General features: G+C 37.1%; 1 protein-coding gene across 3 annotated transcripts in view; it reads right to left on the bottom strand.

The window, feature by feature from the left end:
* The window catches only part of LOC149801820 (uncharacterized), a 29,093-nt gene extending 5,510 nt beyond the window's left edge, over positions 1-23,583 (bottom strand). For 2 of the 3 annotated variants that reach the window (XR_016420725.1, XM_089956179.1), the window contains exons 1-3: positions 23,367-23,583; positions 6,012-6,168; positions 1,719-1,861 (exon numbers count right to left, since the gene is read on the bottom strand). Coding sequence is in view for 2 of the 3 variants with exons in the window: in XM_089956179.1 (XP_089812305.1) it covers positions 1,719-1,861; positions 6,012-6,168; positions 23,367-23,451 (385 nt within the window). In the remaining variant the exon portion in view is untranslated. Of the gene's footprint in view, positions 1-1,718; positions 1,862-6,011; positions 6,169-19,465; positions 19,682-23,366 lie in introns of those variants that run through there. The other variant, XM_089956181.1, reaches the window with a different exon arrangement.
* Positions 23,584-24,816: the final 1,233 nt, after the last annotated feature.

Genomic DNA, 24,816 nt, shown 5'->3' with positions numbered 1-24,816 from the left:
TTAATTGGCACTAATGACCAGTATTGTACTGACATATTGTGTTCAGTCTTTAAAGTTCTTCTTTTCAAAACCATTGATCTCAGGATATTTAACAATAAGCATGAAATATGAAGACTTGAACTGTTCTCTGAAATATACCCCCAACTGGGAGCAGAATGCTTTTATATTTTACTCTTAATAGGAAGTAACTCCTGTTGAAATTGGTTGCCATGAGACTTGGAAAATATTATGGTCACCACCTGAAGATGGACATGTCCACAAATCACTTTGCTCCAGCGATTCTTGTTAGAACCATTGCCCTTTTTGTTTTGTGTAGTGCATGATGTAATCTTGTGAATGCACTAGTCCTATGGTTCTTGATGGGTTGCAATGAAACTTGGTAAATATTATGATCACCTGAGATGTGCACTGCAACAAATCACCATTTGTCAGCAATGTTTCACAGAGTTATTGCCCTTTTTGTCTGTTAGTGCATTGGATGACACGATTTTGTAAGTGACAGTAGTCCAGCTGTTTTAAATGGATCACCATGAAACAACGTAAACAGTATGGCCTGAGGGTGTGGATATCGACCTTTTACTTTGCTCCTGACATTTGAGGTGAAGTTATTGCCTTTGTTTTCTCAAAGCAGTGTATGATAGTCTCATTTGCACAACTAGTCCTTGAATTTGTCTTGCAGTCTTTAATGGATAGCTGTGAAACTTGAAAAATAGTATGGTCATCATCTAAATATGCATCATCATCATCATCATCATCAGTCTCATGACCTAGTGTGGTCGTCAAGGCACTGTGCTGTTGAACATCTGACCAGTTCCCTCCACTTGTCTTGATCATGTGCCAATGCCTGTGTCTCTGCAAAACTTTTCCTGGTCCATTCTGTGATGTTGTCAGTCCACTTTTTTTTCTGTCTACCTCTCCTTCTGCCACCCTGGACGCTGCCCTGCAGGATTGTTGTGGATAGACTGTTGGCTCTAGTGACATGGCCATACCATTTCAGCTTTCTCTTTTTGACGGTGGTGAGGAGGTCCTCATATTGGCCTACTTTGCGCCTGATGGTGTTACACACTTCTTCATTTGTGATGTGGTCCATGTAAGAGATGCCAAGGATGGTTCTGTAGCATCTCTAAAGATGCACACACTGACAAATCTTTGTGCTCCCAAGGTTTTTGTAAGAGTCCTTGCCCTTTTTAACTTACAGCTGTATGGCAATGCTAGAATGTTGTGAATGAAACTACACATACAGTTTTTAGTAGACTGCAGTGAACATGTTGAGAAATCGCTCTACTCAAGCTGTTTTCAAAATTTATGTGAAGTTATTTTATTTTAAATTTATCTCCATTATGGAGTAGTGGTATGGGGGGGGGGGCATTTACATGAACAAATTGCTCACCATTTCTCTGGTTATATTTTTCCCCTAAATAACAGCAGTCATCTATATATTTAGGAGGTTCACACTTTGCTTCATCTGCATTTGTGGCATTGTTTGTCTCAACGCATCTTAGTGTAACTCTTACATTTTCAAGCTCAATATTAGAAAAAATAAAAGATCTATATGATGCAAGATACAGTTGATTTTAGCTATTATAGAAAAAAATGGGTTCTATTCTCAACATTACAGAAACAGATCACATGGAGAATCCAAAAAGAAATTATAATATTAATTTACAAATGCAACATAGAATGACAAAGACAGGCATTTATAAACGAAGACTACACACCTCTATTAGCTCCACTGCGAGTGTTTATCCTGCGTGCCTTTGTCTTATTAGTATGTATTACGCAGAGTATGCACATGAGCAATATTATCAGGATGATGGCTGCACCCATACCAAGCACAATGGACACAGGAAAGTTTGAAGGTCTGTAAAAGAATTCATACAGAATTGTTTTACTTGTATGGTGGCAGCTTTCTCATTTGATATTTTCCTTCTTCTCAATTCTGGTAACCCCAAGTTAGGCCGTGCTCTAAATTTAATTGGTATTGCACAAATGAACATTAACAAATGGGATATTGACTAATGATGTCAGAGTCCATGCCTCTAGTCACTGACAGAACTAATCTATATCACAAGAGTTGGGGGGGGGGGGAGTAGAAACTTAACAACTAAGCAAAAATAATTAAGAGGTATACATTTAAAAATTGTTCATATTCAGTGCTGGATTAAACCCTGTGCAGGCCCTTAGGCAGTCGATATATGGCTCCCCCCCCCCTCGCAAATTATCTCCTAATACGTTTTATCAATATTATTTTGATTTGTTGTCGTGGGGCACCTAAGCCGGTGCCTGCTCTGCCTATATGGCAATCCGGCACTGCTCATATTTATTGTGACATCTCATATGTAAACAATGAAAGAAAACATGCAGTCTCAGAAAGGTACAAACAAATAAAAACAATAAAAACTATAGATTAAAATGAGAGAGAGAGAGAGAATTAAAAAGTGTTTTCAACCATGAAAAGACAAAAATTAATGTGCTCATTAAAAGAATAAAGAAACAAAAAACCACCCACACTTGTTAACCATTGCTCCACAGATGAAATCCATAAATTACTAAGGTACAGTATAGCATGGCTGCCTGTATTCAGCTGGACCTATTTAGGTGATTTGAAGATATAAATTAATTTGGCAATTTGTAGGTATTAATTCCACAAATGTAATATTTCCAGATAAATTAAGGTTTAAAAACTTTGTTGTGCATTTTTCAAGCCAATATTATTTTGCCATATGAAATAATCGCAGTCTCTTTTAGAAGCTGAAAATTATCAAAATGCAGACAAATTCGCACCTCAAACTTTATTATACACTCCTTTCTCCTAAGCTAACTTTCCATTGTCAGAATCATTCAGTATTTTACGATATTGAACTTGCGCGCAAGTTTATATTGCACTCATAAAGGAACTACTTTTCTATTGTAAACAAACAATGGACGCAGCAGAAGCCAGCACTTTTAATTTGTAAACAAATCATGTACACTTACGTAGTTAGCAGTTTCAGTTTTGGTTTATTAAATCTGTTTCTGATTGAAATAAAGCTAATGTTTCGTGGACTGCTTCATAGCAGCTGCTTTGCCACATTTCGCATTAACTTTTGATACAAATTTCGGATTTAGGCGGACGATAGACGCCAGGTTTCATAAAATGCTGGGTTCCTACAAATAACATAACAAGTGACCAGGCATAAACTTTCTTCTATAGCTGGTAATAAGAATGGCAAAAAAATAAACTTACTGTTTTACATTCCTCAAAATGTATTTTCTTAGTTCTACAAATCCGAATTATATGAGCCATGTCATGGGTTCTCAAGCTTGATTGCACATTTCGAAATTGTATTGTAATTTCGACTATATTCCAAATGCAATTACATCCTCCTTACTGCACTCAAAATGAAATAAACATTATATTCTATAGCGTCTTTTTTGATAATTGCAATTCAAAGACTTCATATTTTTCCCACATTATGATTTTAACTTTCAATGACAGAACAGAAACACACTTGCAGATGTCAACACGCTGCTCCATCGCCGCTGAAGTCCGATGTACTTCATGTAAAATTAGTAAAGATAAACCAGTGAATATTCACAGAATTTCGTAGAAACGACAAACGTACAAAATTCTATTCATTCCAGATCAAATGGAAAAGTTGTTGCAATGAGCATTCATTCACAATATGACTCCAAATTTCAATTTTAAGTAGACATAAACGCCATTTTCTTTCGAAAGTTATGTCTAGCGCGCGACTATATTAAAATTTATCTGGGCGGAGGAATGTGCGCAAAAGTAATGTTGTTGTGTAATGATAAATTTGCGCTTGTGTATTTCGTTTGGAATGCGGCATACCTTCAGTTGCTTTGTTTCTTGTAGTGTATTTTTGTTTATGTAACTAAGCTTTAGGTAGAATAAGAAAATGAGCATATAATGAAAAGGTTACTGCATTTGTATGGGAAAACATGAACTCGTTTTGTCGGATGGATATACTGCACTACCATGGTCGTGCAGTATTTCCATCCGAAAAACTCGTTCATATTTTCCAATACAAATGCAGTAACATGTAAGTACCAAATGGTGTGTAATTCCATTTAGGATTCTTAGCCTTATATAACGTCTTCACTTCCCACCCCACCTTCAAAATGTGTGAAAACAATGATACAGAATAGTGTTGTTCAAATCATCACAGCACAGTGCAACACAGATATACAAATAACAATGTTGGTGATTCCATTGCTTTGAAAGAGACAGGAGTATGTAAGCAGCTGAAAATGACTGATAACATTTCGATTTATATATGATGTTACAATAAAATGGGGGTTCTATGAAAAAATGTGTATAAGGAAAAGATTCATGGTTTGGTCAAAGCAGCTGATCAAAAAGAAGATGAAAAGACATCTGCAGTTAATCTGTCTTCCAATATTCTCTCGTGTGAGACCAGTCATATCACAGAATGGGGAACACAAAGGGTATTGACAGTGAAACCCAAGGCAACCTCGATTTCTCAATTTTCACTGGCCTACAATACTTTTGGTATCCTCGTCAAGCATATCGTCTCGCTAATAATTAATGCATTAGCATTTTGAATATATTCAAATTCAATGTTTAGTTTCAAATAAAAGCTTCATATGACGAAAGTGAAACCAAACCATTTTAATGAAAGCTTCTGTTGAGAAAATGTCAATACTATGCAGTCTTTCCCAGTTAAACCTACGATTATATATATAATGATTTCACATCATTTTGTACCTGACAGCAATATTGTGCCGTCAGTGTGTGTGTGTGTGTGTGTGTGTGTGTGTGTGTGTGTGTGAGAAAGAGAGAAAGAGAGAGAGAGTGTGTGTGTGTGTGTGTGATTTGGATTTCTAACGTAACTTTAACATTTCTTCAGTCATATCGCTACGATGTCTGCAATGTGACAGTTTATAGTGGCACTGGGGCATCATGCCGCAGGCATGTAGCATGATGTCCTACCCACTCACATTATCCTGACACCAGGCAGACCTGTCCTAACACTAACCTCTTAATGCAAAACACCAAGCGAGGCAGCTGTTGACACCATTTTTATGTCTTTGGTATTACTCGGCCGTGGATCGAACCCACGACCTCCCGCATCTGAGGCTGACGCTCTAACGGACGCTCTAACCACTAGGCCACTCCAATAAGGAATATAAGGCATATATATATATATATATATATATATATATATATATATATATATATATATATATATATATATATATATATATATATATATATATATATAAATTCTTTATAATTTGTTACATAGAAAGATGTAGAATGAATATACAAGAGTAATCGAGAACTACGTTTTGTGGTTATGTGACTGGTTATTCAGCTGTATCGTTGTTGGCCAAAACACAAAATAATGAGTAACGGTTTATTTTAACCGAGGCTGATATATCAATCGATGCTTCCTTAAAATTCAGTATGGTAAATTGTAAAATTTGCAACAACTGTATATTATTTGAGCATTCTATATCACAGATATTATAAACTCGTTGTGTCTGTGCCCACTAGTGAATTACACAACATAGACGTTGTCATTATTTGTTTGCAAGCACACTTACTAGTGAACATGAATGTGAAACTGATAATAACTGTAATATGTTGCCAAATTTAACAAACATAATGAAATAATAAACTACTACTACTACTACTACTACTACTAACTAATACTACTATTACTAACTATTACTACTAATACTACTACTACTATTATTACTAGTACTAGCTACTACTACTATATATTACTACTATTACTAACTACTAATACTACTACTATTACTACTACTACTAACTACTACTACTGTTACTAACTACTACTACGAATATTAATACTACTAACTACTAGTAATACTACTACTAATACTAATAATAATAATAATAATAATAATAATAATAATTTGCCCTACAAATGGCATGCACATTTTTATAGGGTAGTAAATCTGATCCTCTCTCTCTCTCTCTTTCTCTCTCTCTCTCTCATAGAGAAATGAGTTATCACCTTTCATCATGTGTTTTGTCCTCTCCATTCTGATCTTCTCTGCAACAATAAATGTAGACTGACGTTTGACAACACTTGACTTCACAAGTCAGGTATTCAATAGCACAGGTTCTGCAACTTCTGTATGGGCACCTCTCCAAAGCAAAGCAACATGGCACTTCAAATATATGCAAGTCATAATTGGTGTAACAATTTAACTATATAACAATATAAACTGGTGACTAAAAAACTAGATAAATTATAGGACTAAATGTATATAATAGTGACAGTGTAAGAATCAATTTGGCAAAACTGTCCGAGTATATAAAGATAAAGTTTAACAAGAAGGAAACCCAAGCAAGCGGGTGACCTGGTTTCATAACTGCTAAGATTTTTAACACACTCAAATACCAAGTACATGCAAGATTGGATTAAAGGCAGCTACAAGACTTACTGTGCAAATGGTATGGAAGAATAGGAACCACTATATAACTGGGTGAAGATAATATATATTGGTTTGGCTTAACAGGATTGGTTGATAACGAAAGTAAGATTTTTAGTAAAATGAATCTTTCGAGAGCTTATCTTCTGTTTTATATATGAAATTAAAAAAACATCACATCAGCCCCAGAGTTTTATTAAATCTATGTCCTGTTACAGACTTCAGTTTGGAAAAGAAAACTCGCCACTTAAATAAGCACCTGACTCTTTGGTGTGGAACTGAATGCACATGTGGGTGCGGGGTGGAGGCCGCAAGGAAGTGAAATGGAATTTTTATCCGGGGAAGGGGGAGGGAATTTATACATCACTTTCGGCCCCGTACCACCCAAATCCGTATTGAATACATCTGGAACTTTGCATTCAAACGACATAAATGGCACCTTCGCATCCATACGGCAGACGCAGTCAAATTATTTAAATAAATAAAACTTTTCCTACACTTACACTTTTATCTAAGTCACATGAGCAATCGGACTTCTGGTCCCAGTTATGGTTATGCACAATACAAAAGGCGCAATCTGAATGTGTTCAGTTGCATTGCTAAGGGAGTCTCATGCGCTTCTCGCGTTCGACGGCATTTGGCGCCAGACGAGTCCGTGGAAAGTCCTAGAGAGAATGTACAGTTTGGTTTTGTGGGGTTTTGCGCCATATTTCAGTACAGCATACGCGATAAATGGTGACCTGTATATCTGGTGGAGGAAGACCCTGGGAAGAACCACCATCCCACGGGCGCCTATAGGCAAGCTCTCTTACATAACCACGTTGATCGACCCGAGACTCGAATTCGCGCCTATAGAGGTGAGATGTGTGATTGACCTGTAATAGCGAGCGCCTTTGACCATCTGCCCTCTGGAGCCCTGTGCAAAAACGTAACGACGACAAAACAGATAGTGCAGCTGGACTCTGAGAGGCAATTATGTTTCTATAATGGAAAATTATACGGATTTAGGAGCTACCTGAACACCCTTGATACGATTATAGTCTGAAAATACCTCCTTGTTTGTTTGCACCATACCGATTTAAAAAAGAAAAGCACAAATGAGAACTCAGTTCTTTCATTCATTGATTTGTAATTTGTAACTAATTGTGACACGGGTGGCCCTAATACAGTCAACGTCTGCGCGTTTCATGCTTAACGGATTTTACATACTAACACGGCGCCATACTGCGTACATTATGGGCGAGTGTATTTTCGTCGGACAACACGTATGTAGTTCATCATATTCGGTAACTACCGGATAATTCCGTAAATTACCATAAAGTAGAGAGTTGATAGTTATAGCCCTTTGCACACTTGTACACAGAAATTACACAGCTTGTTAAATCGACGTGAAAGCATGGTTCCCATGCTACCGGGAAATCGGGAAAAAGTCGGGAGAAATTATAATTTTTTCCCGACCGTGAAAAGTCCTTGAATTTTGCAAATATTGATGTAAGTCGGGAAAATCCCGGTAATTTTCCGCCAACACTTGATGCCCGAAACAATTACGTAATTGACTTTTTTCCCCACAGACAGCTCGATATCTATAATTTTTCTTACATGGAAGACACGAAAACCAGTCTAGTATCACAAGAGACCAACGAAGCGTAGCCGCTTACCAGATGGCCAAGCAAACATAAACGTTGTTAAATCAAGTCAGACCCGCATTAAATCGATATGAAAATTATTTATTTTCTCATAAATTGCGAGTATTAAACTCGTTATGTCTTTAATCTGCGTAAAGACAAAATAAAACTAAGACATTGATAAAATTTGACCTGGTACTCGTGATTTGCATTAGTAGTCATACGAATACACAAATTTCACAACACACATGTTCACGACCTCATAGATACCGTAGACACGTGATATCTAAATGTCGTAGAAAAAAAATATTAAATGAAAGTTGCATGCTGGTTGTAATAAAAATACAAAATCGAAAGAAGAAAAATTTATACATATTTATTCCTAGAACAACTGCCAGGGTTTTATTTTCTCACCCGTACGACAGAGAAATCTATCTGTTTTGCTAGCCTTACTTTTCTTATCTCAGTCTAGTCATATCAGACCAGTAGTTTCAGTCAAGATGTCCACGTGCTAAGAACTACTTTTAAAAAAAAGAAAACCTTGTTGTCTTCTGATGTGCTGAAAACAAACAACAAGAAATATATAACAAAAAACATATTAACTTAAGGTTAATCCATCTTTGAGAACATACCATACAAAACACTTCGAGACAGACACACACACATGCACACGATGTCGAGTTATTTGGTATTTTGCTAGTTAGTTTCACCCAGCATAGTCAATTTTATCCTATATGCAGGCCTAACTCAGTACATTTTCAGGCCAGCGTCATTAAATGTAGCTAAAGCCACCTAACCATATTTAAATACTTCATGTGAAATATATTATACAATTTTAGCTACATTTAATGACGCTGACCTGAAAACTTACTATGATACAAATAGGATCAACGTCTCAATGCTGTGTGGAATGAACTATGACAGAAAACACTGATCCATGCGCATAGACTAAGCCTACATATTTCATAGCCTCGTGGAGAGACAAATAATATAACCCCTTAACTGGAATTTCCTTGTCTTGGTCCAGAATTCCAACAAAGATTCTATTCATCAAGGGACACTGAGGCTATAAACATTACCGGCCACAAAAATCCCAACTCTCTCAACAACTACAGGAAACTTAGTAACAGCCAGAAATTTTGTCCAGCATCTGAAATTGTGCCCCAGTTCAATCAAACATATACCTACAATCTTTAATAACAAATAATGCACTTACCAGCCAGAATAAATCATTTATCCGTCCAAACATTAATCCATAAGAAAATTTCACGGTAGCACTTGCCATATTTCCAAGACAGAAAAAGTAATTTTTATAGAAACAGTGAACTTGAAAGTTCAGCACATTGTTATCCGCTAGGGTCCGTATTTGGAGGGTCTTTCATACACGGGGGTAATTGCGCAATCAATATTAATTACAACACAAGTATGTCATAAAACAGTTTCACCTCCTCCAAAGAAAAGGAGAGTTATATACGATAGTGACACAGATCTCTAATTACCCATGAATAATTTAATGCAACATGTTACTCTTCGTTACAGCTTGTACTAAGTATAACTACAGTAGAGATGTGTACCCAGTATCGTTTCATTATTTACAATATAAGTTTTCAAAATTGGACCTAATGAAAATAAATATTTTCTTCTAATAAATATTAATTATTTATTGGTTATTTCATATAACATTCGTATATTAAATGTGATAATACTTCATTACTATGCGGCGTTTTATGTTGTTATTTTTCTTTGCTCACGCTTATAAAGTGTGTACTTTGCATACAACGTCACATCACAGCCCTCATCAACATATTTTTGGTAATGAGACGTATGTAAACATTTGGACGTGAACTTTATTACACTAGTGAAGAGTTCTTTTTATTTTAAAGGAAAATATTGGGTGAGAAAAATAATCGACGTTGTGGTTGGGATCGAGAGAAGGAAATCCCAGTTGCGGAGTTACATTATGTCTCCCCACTTGGCAAGCCTCGCGGGGAGACAAATAATGTAACCACTTGAGTGGGATTTCCTTGTCTCGGTCCAAACCTCAACATAGATTATATATGTATCACGTGACTAACACGTTAATTTGTGCTCTCTGCTTGATGAATCTGACTGGCCAGATTGCAGCAACAGTGACAGGTTTCTTCTTGTTGTTCTCCAAATAAATATGTTGAGAATTATATGCTCTTTCAAGTTTTTACAACAAGTATCTGACTTTCATTTAATATAATTGAATTTTGTACAAAAAACATTAAAAAGGAGTGTGCTGTTGATATCACGTGAGTATTGAGATTTGTGAGGTCATGGGACTAGTAATGCGAATGGCGAGAAGAGGAATAGGTTTCATATAAGCTGTAGTTTCGTCTAGACTGTCGGCGGATTAAAGACATAACGATTATAATACCTGCGCTTTCTGAGAAAATAAATCATTTGCCTATCAATTTCATGCATGTATGAGTTAACATAACATCGTTTAAATTTGATAGGCCCGCTAGTAAGCCACTACCATATGCAGCTAGGCTTACCGTACGGTGATGGCAAATTCCAAATTGTCATTATGCAATTCCTCTGACACATTATACCAACCTAAATGTCCATGGGGTGAGAATATGTGGAGGAAATCCGGATTAGAAAACAGACTACAATTCTTTTTAAGCCAAATTTGTTGTCCAAAATGTTGAATCTGAGCTGAAATTTGGTGAGAAACTATTACACACTGACATGTGGCTGGAAGCATTGGTTTCAGATTTTAAATGGAACACCGGAGAAATGGGTAAATTGTCGTCCCTTGTATTAAATTAAAAGATGACACAAGCTGGTATCAATACAATTTTGAGGACTGGTTTATCGAATTACAAGAAGACAGGATGATTTTACAGAAAATTAAGTTCTTTTTAGTACAGCAATTATAAATTTGAAGGTCTTCTGTCAACGTTTAAATCAACCCTTTTCTAAATGTTTTTTAAATGATGGATTTTTGACCAAATCGTCGAAAGGAGTTTAAGTTGCTTGAAAAATCTCGTTTGGTATTTTATTGGCACAGATAAATTCAGGGTTAAACTTTTATCCTTACAAGATAAGATCTTATATTTTGCCTTTATTGTTTTTTTCATACTGTGATATGAAATGTTACCTGTATAACATGCATATACATTGTTATATAATTATTTAGAGTTAAAGGGTTGAGAGGAAACAAAACCAATTTATGTTCATTAAATTGTTTCCACGTAGCTAGAATTTGTATTCTGTGCATTGTAATTACCTTACATGTCCATTTCTAGGAATACAGTGTATAATAAAACTTGTTTCGTGTAATACATTTTGTGGTTTTGTACATGATCATCTTTTTTGACTTAGAAGTTTTGGAGGGTACTGAAATAGAAACATTTTCAGATTTAGAAAATGCATTTTTTTATAATCTAAAGTGTTCTATAATTCCATTCAGTGATGGTCATGTGTGAACATTGAAAAACGTAATTTCTTCCTGGAAAAAACATGGAAATGACCTGGAAATTTATCTTCAGAAAAGCGCGGGAACCATGTGAAAGGCAAATTTGCAGTTAGCCCCCTATCATTCTTTTCCTTAGCTTGATTTGACTAAATATCGAAAGCAGACGACGTAGTATTTATCTTCTATGTACATGTATATGTAGATGTGCCACCAAACGTTCCTTGAAAATGGACTTGTCCAGAAAATGGAAATGACCGGCGAGCCGCCTTCGCTAGCCAAAGTTCCCAATGTGTTAACCTACACCTTGGCGGATCGAACAGATATTTCAGTACAGTGTCGTAGCAACATTTATTATGGATCATAAATTGTCTCCCTTAGTATGTAGTGTTAACTAACCAACATCGTGTAAAAGAGGTGTATTGTACATAGGCCGAAAATGGTGGAGGTAATTGATTTCAAAAGGATAACTTGCAAGCTTAACATCGAAAGTTTGACTAAGTACCAGAGCAAAGTCGTCAGTACATGTGTATTGGAGGGAAAGTATGTATTTGAACAAACACGGGCCAGCAGTGCAAAATTGCTTATTCAAGAGTCCATTCCAGTTGCGTGCTCCCATTGTCTCGATGGTGTAGGAAGAGTGTTCAAATTTGTTGTCATTGTTGTTGTTGTTATAGGGTTTAAAGCTATTTTCAGCACAAGATAGGCTACACATTGCAGCCAGTATTAATGGTAGAAGAAGTACCCGGGAAAACCCCGGAAAGAACCACCGACCCACGAGAAGCTACCACCAAGCTTTCTCACATAAAAACATTGGCTGAGCCCGAGACTCGAACCCACGCAGACAGAGGTAAGATGGCAGTGATCCGTAACAGTGAGCGTTTTAGATCACTCCGCCACTCGGGGCCCACTTGTTAAAATTTGAACAACTTGATTTTGATTGAATGTGGTGGCTTCACACACCCAACGCAATAAAATATATGTTCGATCCGCCAAGGTGTAGATAGGGTTATGCCGGCGAGCAAGGTTGTCTTTTACACTGAAAACTTCCATTTTGTATAAACGCACAGACGATAACGGTATTAGCCTCCCCCCCCCCCACCGATCACAATCATGTTTGAAATTGTAAACGAATGTATAAACTAAATGCTGTGCCTTTTACATCTCATGTATGCTTTTCATTTTTTAAATGGTGGTGGGGGGTTTTACAACAAATAGGGAGATATATTCAGACTATAATTTGCGAGTTGTGAAATTTTTCCTCGTATGTGCCCCATACTTTACATTACTTATTACGTGTTTGTGTGGGTGTCTTTGGTACGACTCGGCCGTGGATCGAACCCACGACCTCCCGCATCCGAGGCGGACGCTCTAACCACTAGGCCATCGCAGCGGTCCATTACTTATTACGAAAAGCCCAAGAAACATTTTGTGTTGTCGATTTATGTCAAAAATTTGCCTCACGTATAAAAAATCATACAAGGAAGTGACAAAAATAGAATTCCCAAGTTTAGTCGTACTGTTTAGACAACGAAAAGAAGAAACCCTTATCGATGCTTGAATAATTAAAAGGATTAATTAAAAAAGAATATTCACTGAATTTAATGCCTTGTGGAACACATCCGTAAGATAAGGAGGCAGACACACACACACATTTAAAATTGTTCGAAGCTTATTCTGTTACATTCAATCTAGAACTTCATTTCTGTCTGCATAATGTTTACTGCTAACTAAATCTAAATCCATTTACATTACTGTATTTAATTTAGAACTTCATTTCTGTCTGCATAATGTCTACTGCTAACTAAATCTAAATGCGTTTACATTATTGTATTTAATTTAGAACTTCATTCAGTTCTGCATAATGTATACTGCTAACTAAATCTATATGCGTTTACATTATTGTATTTAATTTAGAACTTCATTTCTATCTGCATAATGTCTACTGCTAACTAAATCTAAATGCATTTACATTATTGTATTTAATTTAGAATTAATTCAGTTCTGCATAATGTATAAAACTAAATAAATCTAAATGCGTTTACGTTATTGTATTTAATTTTGAACGCCATTTAGTTCTGCAAAATGTATACTGCTAACTAAATGCGTTTACATTATTGTATTTTATAATATTTTTTCGTATTTTCTTTGAGGTAACTTGATGACAGACGACAATGACAAATAATATGTTCCCATGTTATAACAGATTTAACTACGATATACATAGAATCAAATTAATCCTCGAATATATGAAATGAAATCCATTCCCGCGAAAGCCAACCAGCCACTCCATTTTTTTTGTAATCTGCTGCCGATTAGCAAGCATATCGTGATTTAACCATTGGCCCCATCCCCATCTGTCCCCCCCCCCAAAAAAAAAACAACAACAGCAAAACAAAAACGTTTTTAGAAAAAATTCTTGCGCTGTCACTCGTACAATAACTTATCTACTTCATTTTATTAAAAATAATTATTAATAGTTTTATAATTTACCTTGCGACCTGACCAAAATATATATTTATTTCGATAGCAAACACAGGCCGGAGGCACTAAATCAGTTGAAACGATAATGCGAATGTCAATGTATAGGTTTCTCAAAGCATATGCTTTGAAAATGTTTTGTCAACCGACTTTTTTGCCGTGAAATCGAATTGTTGAACACTGGAAGAAGAAGAATAAAAAAACCTCAAAGACTTGAAGTAAATTAAGCCCATTGGTTAAGCTGCGATGTGCAACTTGTCATTTACAAAACAGTCAACGAAATTTAAATTTAGAAAAATAAATTCCCAGTAAAAATGGACAACGATCGATAAAAAATTCAAGATATATACAGTGTAAGGAGGTCTTGTTTTTATAACATTCTCTCCTGCGTAAATAACATGTCTAACTGCCTTTTTAATTCAGCTACCGAAGCCATCTTCAGACTTTTCAGAATATTTTAAAACTCGCACATGCCTTTTAACCCTTGTTTCAAATTTGACACTTACGTCACATCGCTCAGTCCGTACATTCGAGTTAAGTACCACAATACATTTTGTACCGCTATGTTTCTGAACATTCTGCAATTACGGATGACAGTATACAACAGTTAAATAAGGGACCAACAATTTATTTTCTGGGGCAGGGGCCAGACACTTTTTTTTAGATATTCATCTGGAAATGGACAGTAACAACCAAATACTAAAAGGCATTTCCAAGACAGAGAAATGGACAGTAACAACCAAATACTAAAAGGCATTTCCAAGACAGAGAAATGGACAGAATCAACCAAATACTAAAAGGCATTTCCAAGACAGAGAAACGGACAGTAACGGCAAAATAATAAAAGGCATTTCCAGCGAAGTGGAAACTAGGTCTAAAAACATGCCAGATTAATCTTGCGATTAGAGCTGGAAGATGATCTGTGTGGCGTGATGAGTTGTTAAGCCGTCACTGTGATATGTTTCTGATGGTTGGGGTGGGGTGCTCACAATATTGTATTTAAATTATTATAGAAGTTCCGACCAGGCTCGATTTTGGTTGGAAGTTAAATTAGTGAAAGATAGATGTAAAGCTCCGAGCCCCCAGTCGGCAATGCCGACGGTTAAATGATTGAATATACTAAAAAGTGAACTTCAACGAATAACAATTTAATGACAATTGAATAGTCAAATGATTAAAGTTTCCCATGCACTCTCCTTCCGCTCGACAATGTGATAGTCTATTACATCATTTGATTAGTAGTGTGAGATAGCTTTCCACCTGTCCTTGTATTCTACTCATCTGTGCATTCTTCTATCCTATTGTTCATATTTCTCCTCCTCTTCCTCCCGACTTTCCCCAAACTCCTTCTCCTCCTCGACTCCTCTAAACCCCTTTTCCTCCTCCTCGACTTTCTCCTCCAGACTACTTTTCCTCCTCCTCCACCTTCTTTCCACCTTCTCTCCACCATCTAGAATTTGTCGACTCCAACTGCTCTGCAAGTCTCACTTCCGTCTCCCCTCTCAGAGAGTTGGGATTTAACTGAACCGTAAGTTCTATCCACCAAATAGCTTCCTGTGAAAACATAAGGACGGTACAATATTTTCCTTAGCCATCTAATTTCACACTATACCCGGCCTAACATCAAATAACGGCTATTAAATTTCTTCGGTCACGCATTCATACACATCGAAATACTCAAACGTTCTTGTATGGTAAAACAATGTCGTAATAAAAGCACGGTATCAATTACTTCACATATATACATCAATAAATTGCGTCACATCAGTACGTATTCCTAATCTCATTATACTAAACAATATCACAGCAATCTGACGCATTTCTTTACATTACAACTCACACAAAGTACACAAATATTCAAATATCCATGCTCTGATATATCCATACATCCATATTAACTAATCTTACACGCTTAAACCATTTTCCAAATTTACAATTCAAGCATGTGTAAAATCTAACATATCACATGAATAAATGCATTAGTTTACTACGAAGTAACCTAATAGCGAATTACTAAATCAGTTCTGAACACAAGCTAACAATCTACATAATTCTCTACATAATACTCAAGCTCATTTCTCAAATACGCATGTAAATTAAACACTACAAAGGTAATTATACGTACTATACGATCATATTCATTAAGCAGACATACTACACATAATTACAATTGCAATGCCGTAATAGTCTGGAAAAATAGAGCAAATAACTTACTGACCTTTACGAAACTTCGTCTTTCCTTAGAATCTCTTCTCTAAGTTTTACCGCCAAATTACGAGTGGCTTCCTCGGAGTAACGCTATATTGCTCAGCAATCTTCCTTGGTGAGACTAAATTTTCGCTTGCTAGTTAGAAAATATAATTCGGATCGAAATTGTTATCACAATTCCGACTGGTTATCGCTGTGACCCGATTCAATCAAACTTAGCGGGCAATGTCCTTCTCGCTGTCTGTCCATGTGGGGACGGGTTTAGAACACGCCCCGTTTACCTCACAGGTTCCATTGATCTTAAGACTAAGCTGTAGCACATGGGTGGGAAGTCGCTCGATCTAACGCCTGTGCCGATTCAAGATGCTGGGTCTTCTCTCTGGTCACGGTAACTTTGCGTAAGAGATTAACTCTAGCCTGCGGAAATGTTTAGACATCAAATCATGGCTTGTAATAATACCAACATGACTTACTAACTGGGGCTGAGCAAACGTGACAATCTGAAATTTTGTGTCATTTTGTGTATCTATAAACATTTTGTGTGACACTAATCTCGTATTCTATCAGTCAAAATGCATATCGAAACGTAACAGGAGCTGACAAAGCACCAGTGGTAGCGCGTGCCAGTAACATCATGAAAATGCAATTTTCTTCGCGGTGGGGAAGGAGGGTTAAACATTCAAGCAAATAAACATCAAAATGAACAATGACGTCTTCGCCGTGCCAAAGAATAATAATACTAAAATAATTGTACAATACTGTCGCCCTACCCATTCTGTTGTAATAAACTTGAAATTCAAAATACAACCAAAAAAAATGCAAACAAACCCCTTCTACGCCGATGACATTGGATTGTTTTCAAGTGGACCCATAAACACACATAGGTATATATATAAAATATATATATATATATATATATATATATATATATATATATATATATATATATATATATATATACGAAACATTGAAGCCTTGGTGGCTCAGAGGTTAACGTGCCGGACTCTCTCTCTGGAATAGGTGCGGGTTCTTATCCTACCATCGGGCCAGCCTCGGTCAGACACCGTGGTGTGCCGTTGGACACTTCAGTTCATTCGGCACTAAATAACCAGTTACCGTAAAGCACCAAACCAAACCAGAAAACCCCAACGCTAACTAAATTTTGACTAGTCATGTCCAAAGAATGACAAAGAATACAAAAATAATGAATGTGGCCGTAAAATCTACTTAGATCATTTATTTATGCATACAAATATGCTGACCATATTTCATTCACCTCTATCAGATGTTGTCAATGAGTATTTTGACTGAAAAGGTCTCATTCATAAAAGAGTGTGGGAGGTATAAACACAATAAACGTCTCGTAAATGGTTTGTAAACTATCTAAGTATGTCATTTCATAGGCACATAAAGGTGCGTCAACGTTTCAGGCATGGTTTCGTCGAAATCGCACCGAAAATGATTCAGGAGCGACCTAAAGGCGAACAGCTGCAAAAAATACGCTCCATTTTGTAAGGGGGGGGGGGGGCCTTAAAGGACGATGGTACTGGTTTAAACTATTTTATTATTCATCGGAACCATATAGTCCCCCGTGAGCAAGATTGTATTATTAGTTTCTTTCGATAATCTTACACCACACTCTTTCGTTGATAACCATGTCTTTCGTTTCATCTTCACGTTTGTTGTCTGAAAGCAGTACAGGCGATCACAATTAATATCTATCTTCAAGGTACACGGTCTCTTAGATTTTTTTTTTTTCCTTTTTATTTAAAAATAATAATCTTGAGTGACTTCAGAGGATAAATTATGACTAAGTTCTACACATGTTAACTTATTTAAAAGTGAATTATCTATACAGCGTGCAGCTTACCGTATCTCAGAAATCTCATGGTTGTTGTTGTTGTGGTGGTGGTGGTGGACTTAATGCCGCTTTTCAGGACATGATAGGTTAGACACGGCGGTCAGTATAGTTATTCCGGAAAACCCCAGGAAGATGGCAGTGATCAGAAAAGACGAGGGCTTTCGACAACTCGACCACCCGGGGCCCCAAACATCATTGTTGAGCTAAATATTTAAACCTAAGGGTCAATTTTGTTTCACTTCTTCGACCTGTAGAGACAAAGCATAGCAACAAGTTTAATACTGGCCGCCATGTATAGCCTATCTTGTGCTGAAAAATGGTGTTAAACTACACAACATCAACACCAAAACCTTACATGGGATTCTTCATATAGTACACAGGAGATGTGCTGTTAGCAAGTCTGATGGTATGTCTTACATCAGCCGGAATGCGTGTAGAAATTTTAAAAATGTTCTTGTAAAATTATTCCTTTTTTATTATAGTATATATATATTGACCGCTTGGTGGCCTAAGTGGTTAGAGCGTCAGCCTCGGATGCGGGAGGTCGTGGGTTCGAACCCCGACCGAGTCATACCAAAAAACTTACTTTTAAAAATATTACTAGCAGCTGCCTCGCTTAGCGCTCAGCATTAAGAGGTTTGTGTTAGGGCTGGTCGGCGTGGTGTCAGGATAATGTGACTGGGTGGGACATATGCTACATGTCTGCGACAGGATGCCCCAGTGCTAGAGATTCCTAAACTGCCACACTTCTGACATCGTAGTGATATGACTACAAAATTGTTAAATTTACGTTCAAATTTCAAATCACATACACACACAATATAGTACCTAGTTAAAGATATACTCGGATATAATTAGTTGATTACACCACATTCGAACTCCACTCGTTTGATTGCATCACTAACCGATAATACTTATTATTACCAGATCCATTTCAGCAATAAGTTATTTTTCTATTGGATTTCCATCACATAGCAATGAAAATAGAAGGGGCTGGTAGATTGAGGTTAATCACTCGTCTGGAACGCAAAATGCATTGTGCTTTTTTATCGTCAATACTGCTGATAATACAGTGGGCCCAGGACGAGGCGGGTTAATCGTAGCATCAGTATTTAACGATTATGGCACTGTGCTGTGAAAGTTGTTGACGAGCAAGCCCAAAATCGACTATCTTCTTTTTTATCCTTGTATGACCCACATCAGCACGATAAACTTAGCTGAATTCCGTCATACGATACTAAACTGTTCTTAATCAACACAGATCATGTCATCCCTGTGATAAACAAATCAGTCTTCGACATTCTAAATTTGTTTCCCCAGAGAGTTAAACATATAACAGTCTAGTACCCACAGTTGATTATTTTGCTAACCTAGCCGTGGTCCGCCATTTTCAAACAACTTACTGCGACTTACCCGTAATGACAATAAGTGTAAGGAACAGATCCCAGCGAATGGAAAATTGAGGTATGCTGTCCAATCGCGAGTCCATTCCGGTCTTTTTCAGATTTACTTTCACTTTCTGATAAATGTTTTTGTTGTCTCGTAACCGGCCGTTCTGTTTGAGTCGTTATGTAAGGCGAAGAACGCGTATACCTTACCAAGCGCATACAGGTGTACATAGGATAAGCTTATTTGTTTGACCCAGTTTTTATACTGAACTGAAAGCAGCTTAGCATGTCACAGGTGAAATTAATCACATCCTTGACTGGATATTATAAATGACACCTTGCAGTGAACACTCTAAATAAAGGGTCGGTAAACGTTTTTTTTTTTTTGTTGTGTTTTTGTAAGGGGTCACATTATACATATTTTAGACTTTGAGGAGCAAGGATCAAACTCAAGGATGTTTATGTCGGTTGACTTATATAAATAACAAGAAAAAAAACAATTTTTCACAAATGTATTTAACAAAATCTAACGTAATAATACGCAATTGTTTGAAATACAGCTCTACTAATGAGAAGAATGCAATTGCTTTTTTTGAGATCCCAATTGGGGTTCAAAGTTAGTACTCCCTAATATCTAAATTGATTGTAAATGTTAATCTGTTAGGGCTGGCCTGTATGGAGATTTTACTTATTTCAGCTTTGAAAATGTCTTTTCACACAGGTAGGTGCTGCCAAATACAGATATAAATCCATGGGCATGTGATCTTAATTGACCATATTCATTGCTTGGAAGTCATTTACATAATTCTGTTAGACTCTTCTCTTGAAATTTGCCTTTTAGCGTGTCATCACGCTGCAGATTAATCACCTCCAATTGAAAGTTAGGTGGAAGCTCCTCAATTGTACATGTAAATGGATTTTTAAATATGGAAATGCTTACTGCACTTGCATCGAGAACTGATAAAACGCTGCTGGAACTGCAGTTTGAGCTCAGAAATATATTCGCTGCAAATTTGTGTGGGAATGGAGTTTTCACTTCTTTTAATTTTTGACAGCAAGGGAAATGCACAGAGCAGCTTGACGTGACTTGTGACTCAATCAACGTCAGTTGTCGAAATTATTTTACCGCAGTATAAGTTTCACATATGAGCACTGTTTTGCCTTATTGTTTCAAAAAGAATACTTTAAGAAATCCAATGATATATGCAGCAAAAGCTAATTTCCAACGCCATTCAGCGTTTGATAATAGTAGTTGACAGCGATCACGTGGCACTGAAAACGCTGCCGAATTATAACTGTGTGGTGTCACAGCGTCACGGCCGAGGCCACCACCAATCAGCGTTAGAATGCGAAGCAACAATAGTGCCCCATACGGCCTTTCTCGCACCTCCGCAGTCGCAACAAAGTCACAAAACTCGGCAGTCGGCCGTTCCGTTATAGCGCGTACTTTGCTTCAAATACATGCATAATGCATGGTTGACAGGAGAGGCTGCAGTGCGGCGGCATATGATCAGAGTATCGCCAAAATGCCCACTGTGTAAAATACATAATTTTCGTAAAATTCATACAATATTACAATGTGACAAAAGACAGATAACAAGACAAAAAGTAATTGAAAAAATTAGGGAGAAAAATATATACAAAACACAGAACTTACTCTACTTGGACGGAAGCTTTGATAAAAAGACTCTATACACAGTAACGAATTACATAGTAGACACTATGATGGCTTGTGGACAAGTTATAAAAATTGGAAAAGACTAGACGGAACGTTATCCCACAAAGTACTCTCCTTCGCTCTATGGAGGAAGTACTATCAATGAACCACAGGGTTATACCACAAGGCGCCACGCGAAGTGGGCAGGCCTGGGGAAGAGATAGGAAATAATCCATAGAGGAATACACAGGATCACTAGCCAAATATACTAAACTGCTTTCTTTTCTTTCTTTCCTTTTTTCCTTCTTTTTCTTTATAAAAAAAATTTTTTTTTGACTCTTTGGAAATAAATAATTTAAAAAGATAACCTGCCCGAGCTGGGAGAAATACATCAAAATAAAATAAGTATGGACCCCACCTCGAGCACAGTTATCTTATTTAGAAATAAACGAGAGCGTTATTATATAGCATACACTCTAAACCTTCAGGGTTTAAATTTCATAGCACAAAACGCTAACTCGTCAAAATTCAAAAAATAAAGGAGCAGATAGAACAAGCGGGATTTTAAATTTGATTAGAGATGGAGTCCCAACATGAAAACAAAATATAGCAAGCACAACAAAAAGCACCAACATATAGCATACATGGGACATAGGAGACCACTAGCAAGGTCACCAAAGAGAGTTAAGGGAAGGAACTCCGAAAAAGGTGACACAAATCATTTTCGAACGAACAACCCTTTAGATACACTAGGGCCTCTTTAGAAATACCCCATGGAAAATTTCTAAAAATAAAATTTTGATTATCAAATTCTTAATTTAAAAAACAAATACAACACACCTTTGGGGGAAACAAAAACATATAAACAATTTCTTCTTTGGTTAAATGGGGGGGGGGGCATCTGTCTGGTGCCCCCCCCCCCAAAAAAAAGTACTTTTAAAGAATTTGAAAATGTAAAATCCATTATTAGCTCGCGGGCAGTAAAAAAAGAGGCGGCGGGCCTTAGTTTGCCGACCCCTTAGAGTCTAAGTCACTAAGTACATTTATTAGGTGAATACGAGTATACTATCTTTCTTTCTATTTGTTTTTTGGGTTGTTTATTTTGGTCTGTGCATGTTAATTTGATCACACTCTAGTTACTGGTGATGTTGCAGTTTGTGATTCCATGCGCATCTCCATCACCCCACACCTGGGTGGCCTAGTGGAATTTACCTATCACTGTCATCTCACGTCGGTCCAAGTAGGTTTCAGACTCGGGCTCGACCTAAGTGGCCGTCCATTTTGTACATGCACATCGGGGTGGGTGTGGGGGTGTTAACCCAAATGCATACGCTTGCGTATGGGGGGGAGGGTCTATTGATAATGTACGTACGCATAGGAAATGCGTAACTGTGAAACCTCGATAATAATTTGTCTAATACGTAACCTGTTCGACTTGGTTCAGTCGGCGTTTGAATTTTAGCGGACACTAGACAAACTGCTTAAAGTTACGCAGCATATTTATTTGATGCAGCCAGACATTCCACGTCGGTGGACTATGTTTTATTAAACACGTTACTATTATTAATCCTTTATGGTTTATACGTGGATTAAATATAGGCCGTTCTTTAGAATTGGGGGTGGGTGGCTGCGTCAAGCTAACGTATGCAGGTAGGGGGGTGCAAAAACAATACTCATGTGCACGGGGGGGGGGGGGTGCGTCTAGCTTTGCCAGAATTTGCGTACGTACTAGTTTCTCATGGGTCGGTGGTTCTGCCCTGGGCTTTTCTTTGTTCTTCCAACCACTAGATATAATAATGGCGCCTTAGACCACTCGCCCTCCCCCCCCCCCCACCATATAGTATCTTGTTTAACTATTCATCAGTGTCTCTACACGGAAAAAAAAAACTTATATACAGTTGAACCCGCGTATGCTTCATTTTCTATTTTGTCGCCATATTCCAGTTATGATTACTATGAATGATGCATATAATATAGCTACAATATTTACACCGAAGACTTCATCCGCCAACCTGGTATTCCTTCATGTTTATAACTTGGAGGCAGATGTTTCAAAAGTCTCTCTCTCTCTCTCTCTCTCTCTCTCTCAAATCAGTTTGTGTATGAATCACAAGTGATTCTTTTACAAAATCTGTCTCTTAGGCAAACATCTTATAAGTTATTTGCAGGTTAGTTTAATATTCAACCTTTCTGATGCATATCAACAATATATACTAGCTAACATAACTGACTTCCGCCATTTTCAGACAACTAACCTATGGCAACTTACCCGTAATTACAACAAGTACAAGGAACAGATCCCAGCGAATGGAAACTAGATGTACGCTGTCCAGTCGCGAGTCCATTTTTGTCATTTGTCTTCACTTTTACGTTCCGATAAAAAAAAATTTATATATATTTTAACCAGCCGTTCGGTCGGTTGATACATATGACGAAGCACACATACATATCTACTTTAACCTGTCGTACATCCAGATGTAAATATAGAACACACCTTCGTTATGTCTGACCCTGTTTGTGATTCCGCGTCCTTCTAAATATAAATCGTGAGAGCGAATTAATATTTAAATTAATACTGACGATAGGTGAAATCGATAAGCAAAATAAATAACATCCCGGATATTGTAAATGATACATTTAATTGAACATCTACCAGGGTTAAAATCAAGTACATATTTTAAAGACTATGTATAATTTATTTTATTTTTCCTTTCTTCCTTGCTCTGTATATATTACGTCAATTCCAATATAATTAGTGCCGTCCACTCAACGCAGAATAGGCAATGGAATACGCACAAAGGAGACTACCAGACGACAACGAGGTCTACTCAGTCGAGTTTATTGCGTTCCTATCAGTGCTTGACGTAATAAGAAATTACCAGATTTACAAATCAGTTGTACTGAGCGACACCCTCATTGTCCTGAAGTCACTGGCCTCCGACTATGGCAGCCAAATCGTTCAAAATGAATGAACCGAAGAAATCGTAGTGTGAGCTGTAGTAATCTAAGGGTAAGCCGAAGTAATCATACTCGGAGCTACAGTAAGCGTAGTGTGAGTTAACAAAGGTAGCGTAGTGTGAGTTAAAGTAAGCGTAGTGTGAGTTGAAGTGAGCTGGAATAATCGTACGAGGAGCTGGAATAAACGATAATTATTTGTAATGGTGAATGAAATGATGGATAATTTTATCAGGTAACTGTTTATTAAGCTCAGCAACAAAAACAAAAATAAAAACTTGCCATCGCAGAACCGCAATAAATTTCAACGACTATCATATCAAATAAATACACTCAGAAATCATACAGGGGTGACTCAAATTGGTGGCAACACAAGCAATAATAATGCAACTACATGATGAAGTATGTCTTGCATATATATTCAATGAACTTCGATTTTCTTTGTCTACTCACCTGTATTTTTACCAAAGTAAAAATGCTACTTCGATGGATCGTCATTGCGAATGTGCATGTTTTTCATATGTTGCTGTTTGTTTCCCGACTTTGGAAGGAAAACGGAAACTATTAAATTTAGCCTTTCCGAGCTGTGACCTTCCGTGGTTACTGTGGTTCCTTGATTGCGCATGTTCAGGAAGTTGTGATGTTTTCCTGGGTGACATTATCTACATAGCGATCTCTGAAGGTCGTATGATTAAATTCAGTCCGGAAGATGGAAATTTAAAATATATTTGGGGAGATTAGTCAAGGGAGCGGGAAGCTGATTT

This window comes from Sinohyriopsis cumingii, chromosome 4 (genome assembly GCF_028554795.1).
Source record: "Sinohyriopsis cumingii isolate HCF-2022 chromosome 4, ASM2855479v2, whole genome shotgun sequence".
Lineage (NCBI taxonomy): Eukaryota > Metazoa > Mollusca > Bivalvia > Unionida > Unionidae > Sinohyriopsis > Sinohyriopsis cumingii.
This window is presented reverse-complemented; position numbering and strand designations above follow the sequence as displayed.